Source organism: Physeter macrocephalus, chromosome 14 (genome assembly GCF_002837175.3).
Source record: "Physeter macrocephalus isolate SW-GA chromosome 14, ASM283717v5, whole genome shotgun sequence".
Classification (NCBI taxonomy): domain Eukaryota; kingdom Metazoa; phylum Chordata; class Mammalia; order Artiodactyla; family Physeteridae; genus Physeter; species Physeter macrocephalus.
The window spans coordinates 46,117,112-46,139,147 of NC_041227.1; the positions used below are offsets into that span (position 1 = coordinate 46,117,112).

Below are 22,036 nucleotides of genomic sequence, written 5' to 3' on the forward strand. Positions count from 1 at the left end.
CACTGGCCAGTGGTGAAAGGTACATGCATTGAAGTTAGGTTGTATTTAGGGAAACAACCCAGTTATTCAGAGAAAAGTATTTTTGAGCTTTATAGGTTCTGCCTTTTATTTTTGAAATAGCGAAGGGATAGTGGGACATCTTGTCTTGCATGAATAGCAAATTTGTCTTTTACAGGTTCAAATTGAGAAGTTTCTTTACATCTTTACATAAGAAACTAGCTCCTCCCCCTGCCCTAAAAAAAAAAAGATACTTCACCACCAACACCTGTATATTTTCTGATTGGCCATTGAGTTGCTCTTAAGAAGAGAGATTTCCCCCTAAAAGGGGGATACGGAATTTCTCAACTGTTTCATACCCCAAAGGCAAACCGTAAATACATAGGGAGGAGGGAAGTTGCAGTTTGAGGTTCAGGAGAGACTGAACGTTAGTTTAGAGATTGGGTTCTTGGCTTGACTCCCCCCCTCCTTTTACAAATTTGGTGTAACTTTTTCAGGCACTGCTATATGGTCTGGAGAGAAAAGTGTAGTTTTCTCAAAATAGTTGCTTATGTTAATCTGTGGTATGTGTTTTCTGCCAGAAGAGTTTATGGTTTACTTGTTTTTGAGGGACAGATCCCTAAGCCTTTGGGTCTAGTTAGTGTAAATGGTGAGGAGCACAAATGGAAATGTCGCCAACCTTAAGGCTTTCACCTGATCTTTAATGAAGAGCAGTGCAAAGCTTACATGTTGTGCTAGTGGGGACCAGGTATCTGGTGAGTGATGAAGGGCTGAAATACTTATATCTGAAAGATCTGGGAAATGTGTGGTGCCTCTGACTAGCGTACAAGGAATCCCACCAGGAAGCAGGCAAGCTTTTCTTCTCTCCACGCTGCCATTTGTGTCTTAAACTCATGACACAAGCTCAAGCTCAGCGTCATCCACGTTGCTGAATCATCTTTGTTGGTGAAGGTAAATTTTATTCTCAAATCTTTTTCTATTTCGTATTGGGTTGATCATAAAGTAAGACTGCTTTGTAGTAAGGAGCTGTGGACTTGATAGACCAGGAACTTTTGGAAGGGAGACTTGATGAAATCTAGTAGTAGGTGAAGGGCTTTAGCTTTGAATGGAGGAAATTAGTTTTTTGTTTGTGGCAGCTGCTTCCTCTGTAGCAGTGGTATGTTGATTCCCAATAGAATTTCTGTGCTAGGAGATCATTATAGATCATATGGTTCAACCTTTCACTTTGTGAACTCCTGAAAATAATCCGGGTATCTTGCAATTAGATGGATTGTAATTAGATGGATTTCACAATGAATTTTATTTTAGCCAATAATTCAACTTAATCTCTTTCTGGTTCCATGTTGGGATTCCACTAGCTCGTGGGCTTGCAGCCTTGTGAAATGATGATTCAGTTTATCCATTCGCTGAGTACGCTGCACTGACCTTCTTTCAAGCCCGGATTTCTGTTCTAGGAACTCTGGGCTGCGTAGCCTCCAAATGCCCTGCAGTCTGCAGTGTTCTACTGTGGACAGCTTGTGTGTTGGTGGACTACCGGTAAGAATGGTTGGTGTCAGCAGGGATGGGTCCCTGTGGGTCTCATCTCACCAAGATGAGTGGTGGAAATCTGATCACTTGCTGCAGCTCTTTATCTAGTTGTTATGCTTGTGGCTAATTTCCATAACTATTATCTGTGTTAGTAGACTGAGATCTAGAAGTCTTTGGTTCTGTTGTCCTTGAGGACTGTGATATGATATTGGCAGGCCTGAATTACAGGACGGAGGGAGCCAGTGGTGGGGGGAAGGAGATGAACACAGCTACCTGTAAAAGCGGCTCATGTATTGCACACAGTCAGTTCAATTGTTTTTCATGCACCAGTGCCTCAGGGATAATTGGGGTAGAACACAGACAAGTTTTGGTTACCTTCAGGGTGGGAGAAAATAGTAAGAAATAATTCAGTACCATTACAGTATTTGAACCATAAAGAGGGGTTCGGAGAAAGGTACAGTATTAGAATTTCTTACAGAGCACTTCCTTCCTGTGAGCTGAAACAGTAACAAAGTAATATATGTTTCATAAGTATGTATCATGTGAGTCAGTTTTCAGAAATTACTGCAAATCCAGTTTGTCTGCCACTGAGCATTTTTGGATTTATTTCCTCACTAGTGAGTATTGGACTAGGGAAGGTATCCGTACCTGTCTAGCTGAAATATGGCCTGGTTGTTGCTTGCCTATTCTGGCTCCATGCTGCTTACAGACCATTCAAAGATGATTTGTTGTATTGGCCCTCTCCCTGGTAGGGGGTCTTTAGTACCTTAGCCATTGGGTGAAGGGAAAGCAAAGCAGAATCCTTAGGAGAGAAACAGTTTGAAGGAGAGGCACACTGATGTAGCATGTGCTGGCTAAGTACATTTCTGCTTCGGGACTGGAGAATGGAAAGTCATTTCAGCGTATACATGCAGGCTTTTCTTCTATCTGCAGTAGTTTCCTTGCAACATTCAAATTAAGATGGAAATATAGGGGCTGGCATGTTCAATTTCTTGCATGTATACAAAACTAGTTAGACTTAAGTGGCTATTCAACTAGACCCCATTCTAGCAGATCAGAGTTACTGCGGAGATGATTTCTTCCCATTGTGTTTTGTCATTTGGCTATATGGCAGTAGTGTAAACTGGAGTCTGCAGCTGCCATAACATCTTTTATACTTTATGTATCTTCTTCTGTGGGTTCTGAATTTCTGAATCTGGCTTTTTGTGTTGTCCAGCCACAGAGGTGCTCTTTGCCATCTCTGTGCCACTTAACATTTTGAAGAGGAGGCTTTGCAATGGCGTTAAAGTCATGTACCACAGTGAGTCATAAGTGAGATCTGGACCAAAAGTGGTCCTTAGCAGCTCAGAGCTTTGCAAATCTGTCCTGTGGCCAGTGTCAGGTGCCCCAGCTGGGAGGCTGATGAACAAGTGAGGGGGAATGCACAGGGATTGATTTAGTTTTTCTCCTTTTCAGCTCTCTTACCAAGCCTTCAGATTTCTTAAAACAGTTAAAATTTTGTTTTCTAAATGAAGCAATGCTTGTTTACCCCCTTTTCTTCTCACAAAGATCACTGTAATCCTTACTGTAAGGATTAGTCTGATAAGGAAGTATATTGGGGACTGAAACTCCATCTAAAACTTGGAGTATGTGATGTAGTGGTTTCTGTGGAAATCTACAAAAGAAAGTCTGTTTTAAAACTTAACATTGCGCATTGGAGAGTAAATGTGTTTTAAATTTGATTCTCACCAGTGACCTAAGGGAATGGGAAAGGGAAAGTTAACGTGCCTAAGGTTAGACTCCGTTCTGAAGCCTGCCTCTCCTGCCTGCCTCTCCCGGCTGCTTTAAACAGCTGTCCCAGTCATTTTGACACCTGTGGCCCAGGTCAGACAGTGTTGGCCAACAGGGCTAAGGCAGCACTCTGGGCACTTACTTAGGCTAGGGGGCAGAGACAGTGAGTGGGCGAAAGTGTATGGAGGCCTGTCACCCACTCGCTGTACCCTCCACCCTGTTGATTATTTAGCAAGTACTGTGCCATGGGACTATGGAGTGTTGGTTCTGTTGACCAAGCAGAAAAAGGAATGCTGAGCTTTTAATCACAGTTGACACTTCCGGAGTGAGGAGACAGTGCTGACTTAGAAGCTTTAAACATTTCACAACTTTTTACTACTTGGTGATTTATGGGCTTCATTATCTGGAGGGTTATCTTACTACAATACAAGAAAGTTCCTTTGACTTGTGAATAGGGATCATTTGAGTTGGTGGTGGTCTGCATACTCAGAATTTTACCACCATCTTTTTTCAGACAATTCTTTAAGGCCCAAATGTAGACATTTTCGTGTTATCTATTATGGGTTACTTTTTTTTTTTTTTTTTTGCGGTACGCGGGCCTCTCACTGCTGTGGCCTCTCCCATTGCAGAGCACAGGCTCCGGACGCGCAAGGCCCAGCGGCCATGGCTCACAGGCCCAGCCGCTCCGCGGCACGTGGGATCTTCCTGGACCGGGGCACAAACCCACGTCCGCTGCATCGGCAGGCGGACCCCCAATCACTGCGCCACCAGGGAAGCCCTGTTTGTTTTGTTTTTGTGGTGGGGTGAGAGTGTTTATCATGTCAGGTGGTGGGATTGTTGAGTTCCTTCCTAGGGTGGTATATTTAGGCAAAAGTGATTACTGCTGGAGAAGCTGGGTGCTTGACATCTTGTTATAGTGCATAGTCTTTCCAAACCTCTAGTGGTAGTGGTTTTTGTTATTTTGTGTCATCACACTCTTACACTAAAAAACAAAATATCTTTGCTGACAAGAAGATAGTGAATAACCTGGGCTGTTACTTCTGTATGGTTAACTGAAGGTGTGGGAAAGAGGTGACGTCTGATGTTCGCTGAAGTCCATCGCTGCTTTGACTGGTGCCGTTTACTAGATTACATTCCCCTTGGGTCTTCCAACCCTAATTCCCAAGGCAGTCCTTGTGGTGCTCGTGGGCTCACTGGGCTTGGAGTGAGCTAAAGTGAAATTGACAGTATGTTCAGAAATTGAGAGACTGCCAGGAAACCAGGATTTGTGACCTCTTTAGGAAATGGAATCTCGGGAAACATGGCTGTTGTTGCTGAACTCAGGGAAAGGCACCTTAGACACGGTCCCTGGGCGGCCCCATCTTTCCACCAGTAACCTGACCCACTTTATTCATGTACTGACTCTTGACACGTACAAACATGAGATCAGTGGGGTGGCCAGTATTCTCTGCAGTCAAATTTAGTGTATATTTTGAGGTCTTTTTGAATGCTGCATTTGCCCAGTGGTAAATTATCAGAAGGAAGGAAGCTTTTATCAGAAATGTGTCAGAGCTAGAGTCACAGCTGTGATAAAATGAAGTATCCCTGACCTTGAAGCTTTATCTTTGTTTGCAGAGATTTCATAAATGGACATGTGAAAATTAAGCCAAACAAGCAAATATTTCATAGGAGTCATCAAGAATTCACTTGGAAGATGTATTTAGGTTGACATGTCAGGAACTGTTAAGTATATTGTGATCTTAAAATACTTGATGTTAAAAATCAAGTTCTGGTGGCAAGAACATGAGCCTTAGTTCTTAGAGGAAAGCCATTGTTCTAGGGCTTACTCTGGTTTTTGCATTTAAAATTTTTTTCTTGGTCACAGTGCTGAAGGAAAAAGGGAAGTACTGACCGTTTCTGAGATACTACAAAGGAGAGAGAAGTAATCCATGTGTTCTTAGGTATAAAATCTTTTTAAAACTAATAGAACCAGTTTTTCTATTTTCAGAAGTTCATCAGTCTTTGGTCTTTTTATTTTGAAGAAAGGAATTCAAAGGGAAATTTAGAGGGAAATACTCAGGATTCCCTATTCTCTCATCCTCTTAACTCCAGTCTTCACTTGGCATTTTCCTTGTGTTAATAGTCTAGAGGGTTTTGGCAACTTTAGCACTAGCTTACAGTTGGGGGCTGGGGGAAGGATGAGATGTGTAGTTCCTGCAGTCTCTTATTTGTGTCAGGCCTTCAGATCCACTGTCAGCTTGTCTGTCTTAAGAATGAAAGAATTTATCATATTTTAGATTCAGTAGGAAAGCTTTTTTTAAAGAAGACCATTTTAACCACTTTCCTAACAGTCCACTTCTTCCAAGAATTCTTTTTAAACAGGCAAAACTGGAGTTGGATATTATTTTCTTCTGAGTTTCCAACTCACAAAAATCATTTACTTTTGTTTCCAGGGCAGTGCTCACACTTCTCCCTTATATGTAATCGCAGTGGAATTCTGATAATTAAGGCCTTTGTTGGTTTGTTTTTTGTTTTTTTTTTTTTTGCGGTACACGGGCCTCTCACTGTTGTGGCCTCTCCCATTGCTGGACGCGCAGGCTCAGCGGCCACGGCTCACGGGCCCAGCCGCTCCACGGCATGTGAGATCTTCTCGGACCGGGGCACGAACCCGTGTCCCCTGCATCAGCAGGTGGACTCTCAACCACTGCGCCACCAGGGAAGCCCCGCCTTTGTTGGTTTTTACAATTCACTTCTTGTGTGTCTAGATTTCTCATCTCCTTGACAGTCCCTGAATATAAATAGGTCCACTCTTGAGTGGATTTTTATCTCTCCACCCAAGATCCCATACCACCTGACTGTTCTCTGCACTTGCAAGTTTTCCCAGCCTCTAACTTTCAGATATACGTACAGTCTATTAATGCCTCTTGAATGTTCTTGTAATTTGAGCATTTATGTAAGAATTTCAAGATTTCATTCTATCCGGTTGAAGCCTTCTTATTCTTAGTACAGTTCTTCAAGTATTTGGTTAAATGTATTTTTCATGTACACATAAAGTATGTAATGTACATGATATTAGAATTACATAGTTGCTTTGTTTAGATTACAGGAATTCACTGGACCCACCCATGCATTTAAGAGCAGGTTTCCCCACAGTTTCAAATACTATCTCAACTGACTTTGTTCTAAATAGAACAGTAGAAGTCTTGTATAGACTGCTTTTTAATTGCTAGCTCCCCATTTTTGGAAGGATACTTTTTAGGACTAAAATGAACTTGAGACTAATAGCCAAAAAATGTATTTCAGCTGAGATCTGTATCAGTGGACCTGAATGTTGATCCCTCGCTTCAGATTGACATACCTGATGCACTCAGTGAAAGGGATAAAGTCAAATTTACAGTGCACACCAAGGTAAGTGACAGAATGACTTCAGTAATAAAAACAGTGTCAGGTTGCAGCCTTGTTGTTCACAGTGGGTGTGAGAAGAGACCTAGTGACATGAGTGCATTGTGGCACTCCTGCTAAGTGAGGCCCCTCCCTCCGCTTGCTCCTAGTAAGCATCAGATGAGTGCTCTTCTTACAGCGTTTTCTACTGTGGTGGAGCCCTGGGGCTGTGGGCTTTGCTGGTGTTTAGTGTGGCTTGTCCTCTGCTCCGTGGGGAAGCAAACCAGGCAGAGCGATAGAGCTGGAGCCACCTGCCACAGAACTCCACCTTTGTTTTTAATTTGCATGTGTGGGAAGTGCTTGCTTTTCCCATATTTTCTAAGTTCTTGGCCGTCACCCCACCTATTATGATTCAGAAGAGGTTTTTTTCCAGATTTTTAAAAAAATTTACTTTGAAGTATAACCGATTTATAATGTTATGTTAATTTTTCTCCAGATTTTTAATTTGACAAAAGCAATATGCCAATCTGTGAAAAATATAGAAAGTTTAATTTCTTGGGATCTTTTCAGGAACATTTTTAGCCTCCTTTCTCCTTCTATACTAATTAAAATGTATTGAGTGCTTGTCTTATGCCAGGCACTTTTGTAAAGGGTTTACATGGGCTTAATTTTCTCTTTCTAACAATCTTTTGGTATTCTGTCATCCCCATCTTACAGGTGAGGAACTGAGGTACAGGTTTAAATGAAGTAAATGGCTGAGGCACAATTTGAGTCAGGAAGTTTGAAGCTAGAGCTCTTGGTTTATGCCATCTCCAGCATAATATTGGTAATACGTTGTCTATGAGGTCCTCTCCCACGAGGTTTTCTCTGCATACCTTGGTGGCTTGATTAACATACCTGTCACTCAGGCAGCGTGAGGCCTACGTGATTATATCTGTCTGAGTTGACCTGAAAGGTGGAGTTGTGTGACTAGAATTCCGTAAAGAACGTGTTGAATCTTAGCTTTGTTCTTTATTGGATCTCATTAAAAAACTGGATGTTCTATTATGCAGAATTTTCCCATAGTGCACTGCATGAAACCCAAGCCACTTTATCTGAAAATAGTAGTTAACAGTCACTTCTTTTTTCTTTACAGACTACGCTGCCCACGTTTCAGAGCCCAGAGTTTTCTGTTACAAGGCAACATGAAGACTTTGTGTGGCTACATGACACTCTTATTGAAACTACAGACTATGCTGGGCTTATTGTAAGTACATTTTGGGTAATCAAATAATTACTGAAGCCAGTTTCTTCTACCTTGCTGTTCATTTTGTTTTGAGAGACTTTTACCCACTTTTTTTTTATAATAGATTGTGAAAATAGTCTGATTTCATTTGTCAACTAGAGTATGTGTTAACTATTACTGGTAAAATCTAAAGTATGTGAAAATAGCGTTTTAGCTGTAAGATGAAGCATAGTCTTATATTCTGTACAATAAAAGAGAATAAGCAGTTTCATGGTGTAAAGTCTTGTCTACCTTTGGGTTTGGCATTTCTCTGGCATTTCCTTTCAGCCATCAAGTGGAATTGATCTCTGCTGGTGGTAGTGTGTGCTGGGTTTCTCAGGTGTGTTCTGCTGAAGGCGTAAAGGGGGCAGTTGTCTTTGTGCTCGGCCCTTGAGAGTTAATGCGTGGCTCTAGGAAGAGACTTTGCTGATTTTATTTATTTTTATTTTTTGGCTGCACTGTGCAGCTCGCAGGATCTTAGTTCCCCAACCAGGGATTGAACCCGTGTCCTCGGCAGTGAAAGCGCAGAGTCCTAACCGCTGGACTGCCAGGGAAGTTCCTTAGCCGATTTTAAAGGAGAGAGAAACATGGCTTTTCCTGCCAGGCCAGCTAAAGAATCTGGTCAAATAGTTAAACAAAATCAGTACTGAAGCTTATGTTTAAGAATGTCCACGCAAAATTAGAATCTTTTATCCTCTGGAATAAATTCCTTTATAAATCCAGAGATTATTATCTTCATCGTACTTCATTGGCTTCATTTTAGCATTGATTGTAATATATAAATTAAACTGACAATTGAAGCAGGATAAACGGTCATACCTACCAACTGTCCAGTGATTAACTGAACAAATGGTTGCAGTCAAAGTGAGTGCCCATTGTAGGGGACACATCTTTTAAGTGGCCGAAAGGAATAAGTTTAAGAGAAAAGTGCAAGTTGATTTTCAGGCAGCCCCTCTGGGCTCCCTGCCTCCTGTGCACAGGCACTGAGTTGCACGTCTCTGGGGGCGAGAACCCTCAAGAGTTACCGCCTTGACTGCAGATTCCGCCCGCGCCTGCAAAGCCTGACTTCGACGGCCCTCGAGAGAAGATGCAGAAACTGGGAGAGGGTGAAGGGTCTATGACCAAAGAAGAATTTGCCAAGATGAAGCAAGAGCTGGAAGCGTAAGTGCATTTTCTTGATGGGGGCTCTGCCCTTTGAGAATAAAAGTGGTGATGTGTGCAGAAACCAGAATCTGACAGCTAATTTCAGTTAATTAGTTACCCGGCTATTGTCTTCTCAAACCACATTTTGCAGAGTGTGGGTGAAGGGGCCTGGTCTTTGTACTTTAGACATTGATTCCCTGGGGACTGCTGATGCTGAGTAGATGGTGGTTCTGTCTGTAGACCATGCTTGTCATGGAGTGTTGGTCTGGCATAAAGTGAAGAACTAAACGTTTGTCTTTATATATAAACAAGTCTTCAGGCTGTGATAACATACAAAACTTTCTTCCCTGAAGTTTGTTTACTGGAAGCATAGTTGAAACTAGATGGCGGTGAGTGCTGCTACAAAGAAGCATTCTAAGAATAGCCGCAGCTCTGGCTCTTTTAATCTGGTTGTAGTTCTTCAAAGAAAAATGGATTCTTTATTCTGTATCATAGTTGGAGGTTTGCATACAGTTTCTTATGATGCCATCCTTGTACTTCTTTCCCTTGGCTCCCTCCCTTCGGGGTCCATCTCAGCGAGTCTCTTCAGCACGCTGGCACAGGCCCATTAGCCTGGTACCCCGTGGACAGCGCTGAGGATAGAGCGCTGAACACAACAGACTCAAGTTCCTACTGTTGGGAAGTTCAGAGTCATCTCTAGTGTGTAGTTTGAGATGAAGCCACTGTGTAGTTTCTGACGGTTCCAGGCTTTGTTAGACTCACTGCTGTGTACATGGCTGCAAAATTAAAGGGTTTTCATGATTTTAAAGAAGCCAGTGTTTTGTGCTTAAGTACACGTGGGTTTGGGCTTCACAGACGTACCCTATCAACTCTGGTTATATCGCTTCCCCTTTGGTGGCTGTTCCACATATTCCAAAACGAGAACTGCCTTATTACCTAGTTGTATGCTACGTTATACCAAGCTGCTTTGGGTCCAGTTGAGGTGTTCGCGCAGTGAGGTCCCAGGGAGCAGTGTTGGGTGGTCAGCTGAGCTGAGGCCTTGTGTGCTTCTCTTCCAGTGAGTATCTCGCGGTCTTCAAGAAGACTGTGTCTTCCCATGAAGTCTTTCTTCAGCGACTCTCCTCTCACCCTGTTCTCAGTAAAGATCGCAACTTTCACATTTTCCTGGAATATGATCAAGATGTAAGGCATTTTTATTCCATTTCCATGATTCAGTTAAAATGTACAAAGAATATACTTGATATATTTTCTGAAAAATTGACTTTCAAGGTTGAGTTTCTTATAAACACAACAGAAACCTTTCTTAGATGCCCCTCCCCTTGCCCGCCTCCCCCAGGGCAATAGATCCAATGTGTAAGGCATTTTTATAAAATGTTGCATGTAAATATTTTGACCTTTTCCCCCTCAGTTAAGTTTGGGATTATTCGAAAGAATTTAAGTTGATCCACATTTGTTTTTTTTCATTGAAAGGGAGAGACATATGCTTGCTTTTTTACAAAAATACGTTACATTCCTTGCTGTTTAATATGTATGAGGCAAGCCCTGACCTAGACATTTCCTCACAAGTCTAACCAGTGAATAATCAGCATAACAGAACAGTAATTCTACCAAGAATTTAAAGGCACTAAGACTTGATATTGATACCTAGATAGTTTTTCAAAATATTTCCTAAGTCACACTTTTAGAATTACAACCTGTGCTTAGATTTAGCTGTTTATTTGATATTTTAGATCTGTTGTTAACGATGGAATTAGAGGTATCTTAAGTGTATGCGAACGTGTTCAGGACTTGATGGGAAATATATGTACCGTTAACTGTTTTGGATTTCTCCTTAGCTAAGTGTTAGGCGGAAAAATACCAAAGAGATGTTTGGTGGCTTTTTCAAAAGTGTGGTGAAAAGTGCTGATGAAGTCCTTTTTTCAGGAGTTAAGGTAAGTGGCCTTTAGCTGTTTGAGAAAATTCTTCTCTTCGTGTGAATAGGTGACCTTTTGTTTCTTCAGAATAGGTATTTGTGAAACAAATGGTATTAGCTTCTCAAAAATGTAAATAATTTTTTTCAAATTTGGTTATTTTTATCTACTCATTGAATTTTCACTTATTTTCCGAAAATACTCCGTTCTTTCCCAGGAGAAGGCATAAGAACCTTTCCACACTTAAGTCTTCGTTTTCTCCTTTTCTGTAAGGAGAGGTTACTCAGTTTTTTTTTAAAAATAAGCTACAAGACCAGTATTTCATGCTGTTCTCCAGAATTGCACTGTCCCCTGGTAGCCCCGGCCTCAGGGGGCAGTTGAGCACTTGACAGATGCAGTTGGCTGGTGTAATAAAGGAACTGAATTTTATGTTTTGTTTACATGCTGGATTTCAAGGACTTGATAGGAAGAAAGAACCATAAAATATGGGTTTTACCTGTTTCTTTTTATAATGTGGTTACTACAAAAGTTTTAAGTGGCACGTGTAGCTCACATGTTTCTATTGGACAGTGCTGTTCTAGAACATCAAATAAATGTACAAGTTTCTCACTAGCCTTGTAGGTATGGTTTATTTCTTCACTCCTCAGCCTCCCTCCCTGCTACCATAACAGTTACTGTCTGGTGTCTGACTTTGCCACTTGAGGGCTTGAGTAAGGAGCCCAGGGTGTAGGTGCTGAGAAAGGGCATTGTCAGAAATGTGGAAGCTCTGGGGCTGTCTCTGGCACAACTGAAGGTGTGCTGTCCCCACGCATTGCGGGGGCATTTGGCATCCCTGGTCAGTGCCCGCCAGATGCCAGCGTTGCCTCCCAGTCTGGCCAGCGTTGCCTCCCAGTCTGGAACTGAACACATTTGGCAGGTGCAGGTATCCAAGGCGAGGGAGCCACCCACTGGGCGGAACCACCACTCTAGCGGAATTGGCTGGAGGTTAGAGAGGATGCTGAGTTTTACTGGGCTGTGCTAAATGGCTCTTCAAAATGGTTCTCTCTGTTGACATTTCCTGCCAGCATTTCACTTTTCCTAATCCCAGGTATGAAAAGTCCATTTCAAAAAAAAATTATTTTTATTTCCCTGGTCTTTAGAGGTTAAACTTACGCATAAGCTTATTTCTTTAGTGTTTTTTTCTAATATAAAATACATATTTGTATTGTTAGAAGTTTTGCTTCTTAAACCTTTTTTCCTTCCCTTTAGGAGGTAGATGACTTCTTTGAGCAAGAGAAGCATTTCCTCAGTAACTATTACGATAGGATCAAGGGTTCCTGTGCAAAGGCTGACAGAATGACCAGCGCTCATAAAAGTAAATACGTTCGCCCATTAGCCCCTTAGTCTGCTAATGTGCCAGCTCTGCTCACATAAAAGGGCTGTCCTTGTTCCTGCAGATGTAGCGGACGATTACATCCACACCGCAGCCTGCTTGCATAGCCTGGCTTTAGAAGAGCCCACGGTCATCAAAAAGTAAGTTTTTGTTGGAAGACATTTTCTCTAATCCCCTAATTGAAAACTGTTGGGTGGTAAAATGGGTAATGACTACACAGGTTCAGTTCCGCTCTTGAGCCAAGCCCATCTGGGGTCGACCATAGTCTCCAGCACTCACTTTATACTATACACCCTCTGAGCATAAATACTGGAAAGACGTTTGTAGGGGACTCAGGGCACTTCTGTACCAAACGTGGTAGCTGTTGTCAAAGCCTTTATTTCTGTCAAACTTACATGTGTCTGTTGTTGATTATTTTGATTTGGAATTGTCTTTGAGAGAAGTTTGCTTTGTGTTTACTGGCAAATAGTGCTTGCGCTTTACTCAGTAATGCCCTGGGCTGACTTGAAGAGATTTGGTTAAGGTGGCCATAAGGGTAAAGTAATGACCCCAGTCTGATTTTGAGCATTTTTTTATATTAATTTTTTTTTTTTTTTTTTTTTTTTTTTGCGGTGCGCGGGCCTCTCACCGCTGTGGCCTCTCCCGTTGCGGAGCACAGGCTCCGGACGCGCAGGCTCAGCGGCCATGGCTCACGGGCCCAGCCGCTCCGCGGCATGTGGGATTCTCCTGGACCGGGGCACGAACCCGCGTCCTCTGCATCGGCAGGCGAAATCTCAGCCACTGTGCCACCAGGGAAGCCCTAAATTTTTCACAGTTTCTTCATTCTAGTTATTTCTGGTGTGAGATGGTATAGCTGGCCCCTTCCATATCTGTGGGTTCTGCATCTACAGCTTCAGACAATTGCGGATCGAAAATACTTGTTTTTTAAATTCCAGAAAGTTCCAAAAAGCAAAACTTGAATTTGCTGTGCATCAGCAACTATTTGCATAGCATTTATGTTGTACTTACAACTATTTACATAGCATTTACACTTTAGGCGTGGTAAGTAATCTAGAGATGATTTAACGTATACAGGAGGATGTACATGCGTTATATGCAAATAAATACACCATATAGATAAGGGACTTGATCAACTGTGGATTTTAGTCTCTGCAGGGTGGGCACTGTATCCTGGAACCACCCCCTCGCTGTTAACTCTCAAATGACTGTGTTCTCCTTACACTTAGGCTTGGTCTAGGGGGCGTTAGTATTTCAGACTTGAAAATGGGAGTCAGGCTGATGGCAGAACCAAGACAAACTAGTAGCGTATTTATGGCTTAGAACCTGACCTTGGCTAACACAGGTTTAACAGCGGATAAGAACGTGGGGACACAGGTTCTGCACAGCAAGGTGGCTGAGGGGCAACAAGAGAGGCCAATGCTGGTGAGTGCGGCACTGGAAATGTGCTCGATTTCGTAACTGTCTTCTCTGCTAGATTGGGCCACTTGTGATGAAAGCATTGCTTTGATAAGTTAATTCTAAAGCGCCACAGACTAGGACTCCTGAATTTACCCATTCATGTCTTAGAGCATTGATAAGATCATATTTCATACATGATTTAAGACCGTAAGCCAAAATCGTGTATATTTGCAGGTACCTATTGAAGGCGGCTGAGCTATTTGAAAAACTTAGGGTAAGGATTTTTATGTTGGTCTTCAAGGTATGTATTCTATAATCTGTAGATTTCTGCTTAGATGATGGTGGCCTTTGATTTTTTAACAGAAAGTAGAGAGTCGAGTCTCCTCAGATGAAGACTTAAAGCTGACAGAGCTCCTCCGATACTACATGCTCAACATAGAGGCTGCTAAGGTGAGGGAGTTCTCCCAGAAGAGGTCTGATGACACAGATGTATTCTCTTTGTTAAAAATGAAAGAAGATGGGGATTTGTCAGGATTGTTCATGTAAGTGATGTCAGCCTAAATAAAGAAGTAAACTGAGGCAAGCTCGAGTTTCTTCAGGAATAGCAGAGGAGTTGCATGCAGTGTGGGAAACACTGTAGCAAGCCACAGGAGAGTCCATTGAGGATGTGGGGTGGGATGTATTTTGGGGCAAGGAGTGCAAAGAGGAAGAGTCTTTGGCAGTAAGATGGTTGGCGTGAGGGAGCTGGTCCCCAGCAGTAAGCTCATTGGCCGGTGTTCACTGGTCGGGAGGTAAGTCTTGGTCTCCTGTATATCAGGTGTTTGTGGGAAATCAGTCTCTCAGTTCTTAAGTTGTATAAGTTATATTCTGAGGGTGCGGGTGTGTATCCTCCAGTTCCGTTTTAGATTGAAATCATCTCACAGTGACGTGCCTTTTTGTGACATTGTGTCCTTAGTTTGCAATACCTAGGAACTTAGGGGCAGTAGGGCTGGTGCTGAGTAGATAGATAATGGTTTGGGAGATTATATGCTGTTGAATGCAGAGGTAACCGGACATATACCAAAGGGGCTATTTCTGAGGCAGAAAAGGCTTTGGGGTTGTGACCTTTTATTGAATTGCAGTTGTCACTGCAGCCTTTGAGTCATAAAGCATTACTTAACCAAAAGCAAGATGAAGTGGTCAGCAGAATGACCTTTGGGAATGGAACGTGCATTCTTCACTGTCTACACTCTCCTGAAGAAAAATATTTAAATTATTTTTATATGAAATATACTAAACCTGGCAGCATAAAATTAGATGGGGAAAATACCTAATGGGAAAATGTCATCAGGAAGTAGAAATTAATTCTTTCCCCCGTAGTTTAGTTGTATTTTAGGTGACTTGTCTTGTGACATGTTTCTTAGAGAAAAAAATCCTGTAGTCATCACTGTTTGGTTCCTTCTCTTGATCCATATAAAGAATTCTGGAAACGCCGTCAGCAATGCATTAAGCATTGCTATTACCAGCCTAATGTTAAGATTTAAGGGCAGGGCGGTGCAGGAGATGGTTGATGTCTGACATTTTAGGCAGTGCCCCAAGGTACTTGTCTGTTTCTTAGAGTACTTCAGATAGTCTTCCTGTTCTGTTCTAGAGGTTTTTCGGTATAGGTTTAACTACCATGTATCATATCTGTTGTTAATTTTCTTCTCAGGATCTCTTATACAGACGCACAGCCCTCATTGATCTAGAGGTTTTTCGGTATAGGTTTAACTACCATGTATCATATCTGTTAATTTTCTTCTCAGGATCTCTTATACAGACGCACTAAAGCCCTCATTGACTATGAGAATTCAAACAAGGCGTTGGATAAGGCCCGGTTAAAAAGCAGAGATGTCAAGCTGGCTGAGGCACACCAGCAGGAATGCTGCCAGAAATTCGAACAGCTTTCTGAATCTGCAAAAGAAGGTTGAGTGGGGCCACTCTTTATTTACTTTTTGCTTTTTATTTGGAAATAATCTCAAGCTTACAGAGAGAAGTTGCACAAATGGTACAGAGAACACCCATACATCCTCTGCTTTGTCACTTGTACACGTACATGTGCTCCTACTTGTGTGATTTTATAAACATATCTGGGTTTTTTTTTTTTTAACCATTTGAGATTAAGTTGTATCTTTCTTAGTCGTTTTATCCCTGAAAACTTCGCTGTGTTTCTCTTACATCCCTACAGTACAGTTACCAACTTTGGTAACCTTTGATACAATACATAGTTGTCCCCTCCCCGACTCCTCCAGGTCAGCACTTGGTTCTGTCTGTTCTTTATTAACACAAGCCTTCCCTTCTCTCCCATTTTTTTTAATCATCTTCATTAGACTCATGGATTCCTGTTTTCAAAAAATTTTAAAATTCATGACTGTACAAAGTTATTTTGGTGTTCACACTGTCCAGACTGAGCCAGTGAGAGTGCCTTTAAAGCTGGCGTGTCCTTATGACACCCCCATATTTTTGAGGGTTAGATGTTTTGTGCTAATCTTAGACCTTTTCTACTCCAGCCATGAAAATCGCCATTTCTTCCAGGAGCCCAGATTGAGTGCCACGTGTGCTCATTTCTTCTGGGGTGCCTCTGCTTCTAGACCTTTTAGCCAACAGTGGGGAAGTGTCAGGATGTGTGCACATACGTATATACTCTTCAGGGATCATGAGTCTGTAATAATGACTCAGTTGTATTCCATCCCCAGAGGGTTGGTTCTTGCCTTCTACCATTCCAGAGTAAGGGGCTGTTAAAATTTAATTTAGGACTTCCCTGGTGGTCCAGTGATTAAGACCCTCTGCTTCCAGTGCAGGGGGCACAGGTTCAATCCCTAGTCAGGGAACTAAGATCCCGCATGCCACGCAGTGTGGCCAAAAAAATAAAACAAAATAAAATTGGGAGATGGTGTACCATGTCCACTGAACACGAGTGTAGTATGTAGTCTTTTCCTTAGTGGGGATCTCACTGCCCTGAAGTTCTTAGGGGCCATGGAACATGCCAGAGCAAAAAGTAAAGACTGTGTCTTCCAGAATGTGAGTGTAAATTAGAGTGGACACTTGATTCACCCTCAGAATCAACCCTCCCCCTTCAAAACTCAGGTTTCCATGTGGAATCCATATCTCATTATAAGACTGTTTCCTCAGAACTTCCCCCTCCTCTGTGGCGCTGCAGTCCCAGTGTACCTGGAAGAGCTCTGCTCCTTTGTCTTGGCTTCTCTCTGTTCAGGACTCCGGTGCCCTCACTGAGGGACAGGGCTTCTCTGTACAGTCTTTGCAAATGGCCTGCAGACACGCTCCCATGGCTGCCCTTTGGATTCTTTCAGAGGAACCTCCTTCTCGCACTGTAGTTTAAATAAAAATTTTAGCTTTTTTTAAAAAACAGCTAATTTAAATTTCTAAGGAAAAAGAATACTTCAAAACTACTGAGTTGAAATCTTAGGTAATTATATAGGCCAGAGTTTAGTGGCTTTGAGAATTTTTTTAAAGAGAAGCCACAAAGCTTTACAATGGTGCCAGATTAGGCCTGTCTCTGTTGCCCAAGGTTTGTCCCTTTGTTGTTTGATCGTATCCTCCTATTCAAAATGTAAGCCTGGGTGTACACTATTTAAAAGTGCAGTACTCTGTAGAATAATGAGATAAAGGGCTCCTAACCTGTTTGTCTTAGGTTGAGGTTCTAAGGTTGTGGCTGAATTGATGGGAGCTCTTGCAGTAGCACAGGGCAGTGGGCAGATGTCCTGGGAGACAGATGGGTCAGTCTGGAGTTCTGGTCCTGGAGGGAAGGAGAAGAGCTTATTTTGACATCTGACAAGACCAGCCTGATATATCCGAGTTACTGTTGTTAACATCACTATACATTTTTTGATTTTTTATTTTTTAATGTGGCTGCTTGTATTACATTTCTGTTGGACGGTACTGTGTAGACAAGATACAGGACTCTGAGCACCAGCTTAAGCTAAGGGAGGATTTTGATCACAGGAGTGATGGTGAGAGCTGCAGGGTAGAGCCTGAGTTCACAAGTGTGTGGAAGGAATCAGAGGGAGTCTGATAGGCCAGTGATCCTGAATTTTCATGATGGATAGACACAAAGGTGGCATGTTCTGTAGAAATAGCCACAAAAAAGCAGTTTTCAAAGTTTAAAAATGATCCATAAAAAAGGTCATTGGTGCAAGTATGTGTGGCCCAATACCTCCCTAGCCCACCCTCCACAAGCACTGGTTCCTAGACGGAAAGGGCAAGGCATCTCAACTCAGAAACCTCCAGGTGTTCGGGGGCCATTCTTGGTGACTGGGGGTGTGTTCCAATGGCAGAGATAACAAAAATGTGAGAAAATGTGGTGTAGGGTACCAAAGCTTTGGAGGTCGTTTTATTTGTAAGAATGGTATTTGGAAGTTAAAGATGAAGATTGTTCTGTTTTTCTTGGTAAACTTTGCTTTGTAGAGCTAATCAATTTCAAACGAAAGAGAGTGGCAGCATTTAGGAAGAATCTGATTGAAATGTCTGAACTGGAAATAAAGCATGCCAGGGTAAGTGTTATCTTCAAACTAAGTCAACTTTGGGGGGTCTTTTTCACGTTATTAACCAATTCATTATTCCAGTGTCATCAAGCAGATGGCACTTGCTTTGTGGTTTTAATCCCCGAGGTGTGGGTGGGAGCCACTTGTCAGAGTATTTTTTCCACTGCAAACCAAAACTCCGTATGTCTTGATGAAATACTGCTTTTTGAGAAGAGCATTCTTGGTGGCGGTTACCCAGCTTCTCTCTTGACGTCCTTGCGGGCCACACCCTGAAGGAGTTTTTCCAGTAATTTGTGAGCATCCATCATAGCATTTATAAGCTCTTCGTTATCTGGAATTTTCATGGAAGATTTTTTTTGATAGTATTCTAATTTGCTAAGTGTCTTCTGATATTAATTCCCTTTTGGTTTAAAAAGGAGGAAAACTTCTTCATAATGTCTGTAGCATAATTTAGCCCAGAAAAGATGGAGAACAGTGGTTCTCAGTGCTAGATCATATTAGAATCCTACTGGGGAGCTCTTAGGAGTTTTTTGTTTTTGTTTTTGTTTTTGTGCCCAGGCTCATTCACTCAGGGTTTCTGGGCTCTTTGGGTGGTTCCTGGGTACAGCAGATACTGAGCCCCTCAGGGTGCTGTCTGAGCCGGGGCAGTCAGGTCACTGTCACTGGCCATCTGTGCTGGTTAAAGGAAGACTGAATGTTTGTATTTTGAATTCCTTTATTTTGACCACAACAGAGATGCTTACTCACTTCCCTCTTTAAGTCCTGCTGTATATGACCTTTTAAATTGGAGTTTTAAAGTATCATTTATGAGTCATTTATGCATAGTGTTCTGAGTAGTCTAGGTTTTTTGAATTCCTTTAAAGTGAGAACTTTGTACAGTATTTCCTGCCAAGTCCTATGTGAATATTTATCATTTGTAATCTCATTTATAATCACACCCATAACTACTTTTTCTGCATCGGCAGGTGGACTCTCAACCACTGTGCCACCAGGGAAGCCCTAGCAACTTTTTATCCAGTCTTTCCAAGGCTTTCAAATACCACATTTAGGTTAAGTCACATGAGTGGGATTGGCATGATTGCAGTGGGAGCAAACCTGGGGCGTGGGGTGGGGTGCTGACCAGCCCTTCTGAGGGTGAGGAGCTCCCCAGTGTGAAATTAGGGTGAGGGGAATTGTGGTTCAAGGGTCATTGAATGAAAAACAAGCACCCGGCCAGATGTCTTGTGACAAGCGAAGTCGGTGGGTCTGAGGTCCGTGCCTCACCAGTGCCCCGACGTCTGTCTTCTAGAACAGCGTCTCCCTCCTGCAGAGCTGCATCGACTTGTTCAAGAACAACTGAACGAAGGACGTGAATGTGAAGAAAGCCCACATCACTTGCACTCAGATCATTACCACGGAAGATTTATTACCTTTGGCTTTAGTTTAAAATTATGTGAATAAATATTTTGATTTCTAAAGATCTTAACACTTAACCATGTTGGTTTAAAAATATTTCTATTGCATGCTACTTGGACATAACTAATCTTTATGCATTTAATACCTCAGAGTGGGTAGAATCTAAGTACTGGGTTCTCCTCTAATTTGTCTTTCGTAATTAAGAAAGGGTGCGGGAATCTTGCGCCTTCTGGAGCTTGTGTAAGCAGTGGCTTGGCACACACTGCCTCACTGTTCCCTGTGCCCATGCCCCTACAGACCGGTTACTTTAGGGTAGGTGCCGATTATAACAGATGAGTCAGCTGCTTGTTACAGGTAAGAGACATTCCATCTCTTCATTAGGTAATTTCCCCCTTTCTTACTCTCCTGGTTCTTTAATCACCTTGAGTTGTTTGTACTATAACAAGAGCAAGAAAAATCTGAAATCTTTATATACACCCTTTGCAACTCAATTTTTGTAGTTGGGAGATAAGTATTTGAGGGGAGAGAAGCATCTTAAGGGTATAAGAACAAGTAATAAGGCCTAATTTAGAAGGTGGCCAGATCTACATTAAGAAAGATGTGAACCCCCTCCCTAATGGGGGCGGTATGTGTGTGTTTGGACTTTTTATAAAGTGTACAATAAAATAATCCATACTCTACTATGGAGTGTTTTTGTGGGAAACAAGACCAGGTGCGCCCTGAGACTGCAGTTGCAGCTAAGCCTTGGGGGTGGTGAGGGCTTTGGTATCTGCCAAGCGTTGTCCCAGCCTCTGTTCTAATCTTTAACAGTTTAGAAGACTATAGACCTGTTTTTAAGGGTATATCTATCCCATCATCGGTGTGACTGAGCCTTAAGGTGGTGCCTGCCAGGTTTATGTCTAACTTTTGTAATTATTTGAAAGATACCTTGAGACTATGTAAAAAGTTTACCCACTGCTTTTAGCCTGTGTTTTAATCAGCTGTAACTGGTGTGAGGGTTGTAAAACTCTGGTTTTGGACACCATAGGTGACTTTTTCTGATGTTAAACTGATGCCGAATTCTTGCTCTCCCAGCCAGTTACAGTGACTAAAATTTACTAAACAAGCCTAGACACAGTAATTCCTGCTCCCTTCACGTGAAGCGTTTGGGAGGTGTGGTGCAGGAAGTGAGTGCATTTAAACAAGCTGTGCTCCAGTCTGGGTTCCTAACCACATCTCGGTTCCCGCACACCTGTCACCCCCGGATCCCCCACAGTAACACAGGTGTCATGTGGCATTGGGGTGTGCGACTCTGCCTAGTGTGCCTGGGTCACAGCTGGTCCTAGGAGTTCTGGCTGTGGCTCGCCTTGCCATAGCCCTTGACTGGGGGCCACTTTGGACTAGGTCTGTTGCTGGATGTGGAACAGGTGGTTGGGACGCTGGGGTCCAAGTCCCAGCCCTGCTTGGTGGCTAAGGGGGCACCCTTCTGAACCAGACAGATCTGTAAGGTGCAGCAATGCTTTAGACTAGGTGCCCCTCAAGTTAATTTTATACGAGTGATCTTGGAGTGTTTGTGTTTACCTTCTGCACTAAAGTCTTCATAGGCCTGCTGGTCATTCATGAAACTGCACGGGGTTCTTGGCGGGTGAGAGTGTTTCTAGTCCTCCCCTTCCCTGCCCACGTCGGCCAATGGAGCCATTGCTGCCTCTGCAAACGTGGGCTCTTCCTGAGGAGCCAGGCGACCTGGCTAAGAGGGAGCCAACGCCCTGATGCAAGAAGGCAAGACTCGGTGTGGTACTGGGTGCTGACATCTACGTGCCGCCTGCGGGGGGCGGCGGAGGGTGCAGACCCAAGGGAGGGGCTACCTTGTGCAGCCTCAGCAGGAGGAGAGCCAAGTGGGAAACTTATAGCTGCCCAGGCACCTTCCAGGGGCACAGGTGGGCACAGAGCATTCTAAAATGCTTTTCCTCAAGCCCATGGGTGAATTGGGGCCACTTCTGAGTGGTGTTTGGGAGGCTTTTGTTGGGGTGTCTTCTGAAAGCTTCAGTGAGTGTGCTGTAGGGTTGAGGATTGCTCTGAGAGACCTGGTAGCTAGTGACCCTTCTGTACCACATACAGCACATGTCAGGTACTGCCTTCGAGGTTCATCTGAGGTGATGCCTAGACCCAGCTCTGTAAGAGGAGGTTTCTATTTGGAAGTCATCTTGCACCGTCAGCTTCCACCTGTTAGGGGCAGAGGCACCCAGAGCCCACACGTGCCCTCAGCTTGTGGGACAAAGGGGCAGCCCAGTGTTTGCAGAGTTGTTTCTGATGGTCTCTTCCCAGAGCAGCAGTCCTCTCTGGGTGACCCAAGACACTCTCTGTTGCTGAGGCTGCTCCTTGCGTTCTGGGACTGGTGTCA

At 43.0% G+C, this 22,036-nt stretch overlaps 1 protein-coding gene and 1 non-coding gene across 6 annotated transcripts in view; both read left to right on the top strand.

Moving 5' to 3' along the window:
* The window catches only part of SNX5 (sorting nexin 5), an 88,778-nt gene that overhangs the window by 3,775 nt on the left and 62,967 nt on the right, over window positions 1–22,036 (top strand). For 4 of the 5 annotated variants that reach the window (XM_028500046.2, XM_028500049.1, XM_028500048.1 and 1 more), the window contains exons 2-12: window positions 6,577–6,681; window positions 7,790–7,900; window positions 8,958–9,079; window positions 10,120–10,243; window positions 10,897–10,992; window positions 12,220–12,325; window positions 12,408–12,483; window positions 13,976–14,015; window positions 14,105–14,191; window positions 15,526–15,685; window positions 18,185–18,270. In XM_028500046.2, the coding sequence (XP_028355847.1) occupies window positions 6,577–6,681; window positions 7,790–7,900; window positions 8,958–9,079; window positions 10,120–10,243; window positions 10,897–10,992; window positions 12,220–12,325; window positions 12,408–12,483; window positions 13,976–14,015; window positions 14,105–14,191; window positions 15,526–15,685; window positions 18,185–18,270 (1,113 nt within the window). Of the gene's footprint in view, window positions 1–6,576; window positions 6,682–7,789; window positions 7,901–8,957; window positions 9,080–10,119; window positions 10,244–10,896; window positions 10,993–12,219; window positions 12,326–12,407; window positions 12,484–13,975; window positions 14,016–14,104; window positions 14,192–15,525; window positions 15,686–18,184; window positions 18,271–19,549; window positions 20,371–22,036 lie in introns of those variants that run through there. The other variant, XM_007110261.4, reaches the window with a different exon arrangement.
* Window positions 1,375–1,611, top strand: LOC112064881 (small nucleolar RNA SNORD17). The gene has a single exon (XR_002891733.1). It is a non-coding gene; the product is annotated as a small nucleolar RNA SNORD17 (small nucleolar RNA).